Consider the following 3,162-nt stretch of genomic DNA (forward strand, 5'->3'; position numbering starts at 1 on the left):
AGACAACTGAATGATATCTCAAGATAGCCTTGGGGCAGGGGAAAGGGGTTGGCCACTGACTTGGAGAGCTCAGAGTCATCGTGTTCAAATGTGACCTGAAGGAAATCCACATAGGGGTGTGTTGAAAGGAATGAAGAGCTCTGAGTCATATTTATTGTGCTTAATAGTCACTTTTTTATTAGCAGTTGGCAGCAAAGGAGTCTTCTTAAAGACCAGGCAGCATCAACACAAAGAAAAACTGGACAGAAGGCTTTGCCAAAATGAAATGAATTGACAACATAAGGAAATGCCAGCTATAGTGTGGACCATTATTGCAGAAGGGCCTCCGTCCTTGGTTAAAAAGAAAACATCTCTTAATGTCTGGACGAGCGCCTTCGTCTGCACCTGGAATGTGGGGAAGGACTCTGAGGAAGGTTAAGAAAGCAGGTGGCTTTTATGCTTGGCAGGAAACAAGCATCTATGGGGTGGCTTTGCACTTGCAGACAGTGGTAGATCCTCAGAGCAGGTATGAAGAACGCTCCGTCAACGAAGTGTTGTCTTACAGAAGCTGGATTCGTGGCCAGGCTGGCAGGAAGTAGGTAAATTGTTGCTTTCTTTGCAGAAACTTGAGGAAGTTGGTTGGAAGCACTTAGAGCCACCACTGGATGATTTGTCTAAGCCTGTCACACAGCAAGCTGGTTGGCAGGATGGTGATTTGCAGCCACTTGGGTTGGAGGAAGTGGACTCACCACAAGTTGGTTGGCTAGAAAGCACTGTGCCACAGGAAGCTGATTTGCAAGAGTTCTTTACAGAACAAGGGGGCTGGCAGAAAGCCACTGGCTGGCAGATGAAGGATATGGAAGAGGCTGGTTGGCAGTGAGGTGGCTGGCAAGGAGAGGGCACATAGTAAGTAGAATTGCAAGAATTAAACGCAAAAGTTGATGGCTGGCAGGCAACAGGCATGCAAGGAACTGATTGGCAAGGCTTGAAAATGTAGCAGATGGGTTGGTAATAAGTTGATTGGCAGGGCTGGCCTTCACAATTAATGGGTGGACATGAACCTGCTGAACAGCAAATTGGTTGGCATGGGCTAGACACACAGATGGTTGGTTGGCAAGAAGTTTCAGGACAGGAAGTTACCTCGGAACAGGATGGTTGGCAGGATCTAGTGTCACTGCAGGCTGATGTTCCACAAGCTTCCTGGCATGATCTGGATACACAGACAGCTTCCTGGCAGGAGCTTGCCCGGCAGGGGCTGGCATCACAGCCCTTTGCCTGACAACTGATGGACTCTGAGCAGGATGGCTGGCATGAGCCAACCAGACAAGAAGACTGATCAGTGCCAGATTCATAGCAAGCTGTGAGGGAGCAAATGGGTTTGCAGACAAAACCCACAAAAGAACTTGCTGGACGACAGGTAGATAGGCAAGAAGCAGGCTCACAGCCACTTGGGAAACTGCTGGTCAGCTGGCAGTTTTCTTGACAAGTGACCAGTTGCCATGTTCTTCTCTGGCAGGAACTGGGCAAAGATAGCATTTTGGAAGCTGCTACCATTTGGGCATATGGAGATGGTGGACACAGCTGGCATGGCCGTGACATTTCCAGGACAACAGCTGCCTGCCACGGTGCTGGTGCTAACCTTGCTGGCAAGTTGAAAACTCAGTACACCTGAGTTTGAAAGACATCTAATACATAGGGGCTTTTATAGTGCTTTACTAAGGGTGTTGGCACAACATATAGCATCCTTCCTTGTTATGTTTATACACATTAAAATATAAACACCTGATTAGCAGGCTTCAGGAGCTTCGGAGATGTTATCCCCACTTAAAAAAACTTGTCTGCTGTGGTTGGGAGTTTTCTTTGCTGGATTTGGATTTGTAGATGCTGCTCTGCTCTGGGATGAGCTGTCTCTTTTACAGGTTGCTCCCCAGCCTCCCTGAAGCAGGCCTTTTCCACACTAACCTCTCATCAGGAGGCCTCAGCGAAGCCAAAGCATCCTTGCTGTTCCTCCAGGGATGCAGTTCTGCACCATTCAATCAGGAAATGAAGCTCTGACCCAGCTGGGGGAGAGCGAGTGTCAGAGATGGGAAACCAAAGACAGGCAGTTGGTCCTAAGGGCGCTTACGTGTCTCCATCTTTTCCTAGAAACTTCCTGTTTGACTTTCCTGAAACTTTACTACTACTACTAAAAATAGTGATGGTTTTCCTTACTTTATTCCTTACTTGGTACATACTAAGGCTTTGGCTGCATTTTTCACTTAATCCTCCCAATAACCTGTGGTACTAAGCGTAATTGTCATCACTATGTTAGAGATGGCGAAACTAACTCAAGAGAGTTTGTCACATTCCCAAAATTACACAACTAAGAGGGCAGAAGCAAGATGCAAACCTAGATCTGTCTCACCCCCAAACCTGTAATCTTAACCATCTACTAGATCTTCTAACTTGGGCAGGGGGTGTGTGTGACTCCAGTATACCCACTGAAGACAGCAGCATGCTGGCTTGCAGGTGGGCTGTCCAGGCCCCAAATTGGAGACCGTCTCCCCACTGCAGTGACTACAACCATCAGCTGAATCAAGCTGGCATGAGAACTTATCTCCACTTATGAATGCACCCAAAGATAATGTTCTAATTTGGGAATTTAAAACACTATGAAATATTTCATCGAGAAGGATTGAACTCATGTAATGGAGTCAATAGTATATGATTTCTATACATACAAAAATGCAGCAACCAAAACCAATATAAGGGCATCATTACAAAGTGGTTTTAGGGTGAAATCAACCCCTTCCAGCTTTCCTGCTCCTGTTCCTCTTCCTCCGGGGTGTGCTGGCCCTGCACCACCAATCAGCTTCAGCTTCCCACATAGGTCCACTCCCTGGCCTGGGTCATGCCGGACATGCATGATGGAGTGGAAAGAGGATGGCTTTGGGAGCCAGACAGGGCTGATTCTAATTTTACGGGTCTGCCACCAACTCTCTCCGTTGGACAAGCTCACTAATTAACCAAGTCTTCAAAGCACCGAGATTTCATCAACTTCTTTGCTATTGCTCAGAATATTTTTGTTCTTAATTTCTGCCCCATAAATTAATGCAAATGCTGAGAATTCAGGAAATACTTTGCAAAGTACCAGCTATGAAATGCTTTCTCCTTGGCACCTGCATTACCCTCATTTTAAAAGCA

At 46.6% G+C, this 3,162-nt stretch overlaps 1 protein-coding gene across 1 annotated transcript; it reads right to left on the reverse strand.

Annotated features, from left to right (window-relative positions):
- Positions 1-522: 522 nt before the first annotated feature.
- KRTAP29-1 (keratin associated like protein 29-1) lies at positions 523-2,884 on the reverse strand. Its single transcript, XM_037810501.1, is given in 3 exon segments — positions 523-1,507; positions 1,509-1,647; positions 2,821-2,884. Coding segments are annotated over 3 exon segments (1,188 nt in total).
- Between the last annotated feature and the right edge of the window lie 278 nt (positions 2,885-3,162).

This window comes from Choloepus didactylus, chromosome 18 (genome assembly GCF_015220235.1).
Source record: "Choloepus didactylus isolate mChoDid1 chromosome 18, mChoDid1.pri, whole genome shotgun sequence".
In the NCBI taxonomy this organism is placed as follows: Eukaryota; Metazoa; Chordata; class Mammalia; order Pilosa; family Megalonychidae; genus Choloepus; species Choloepus didactylus.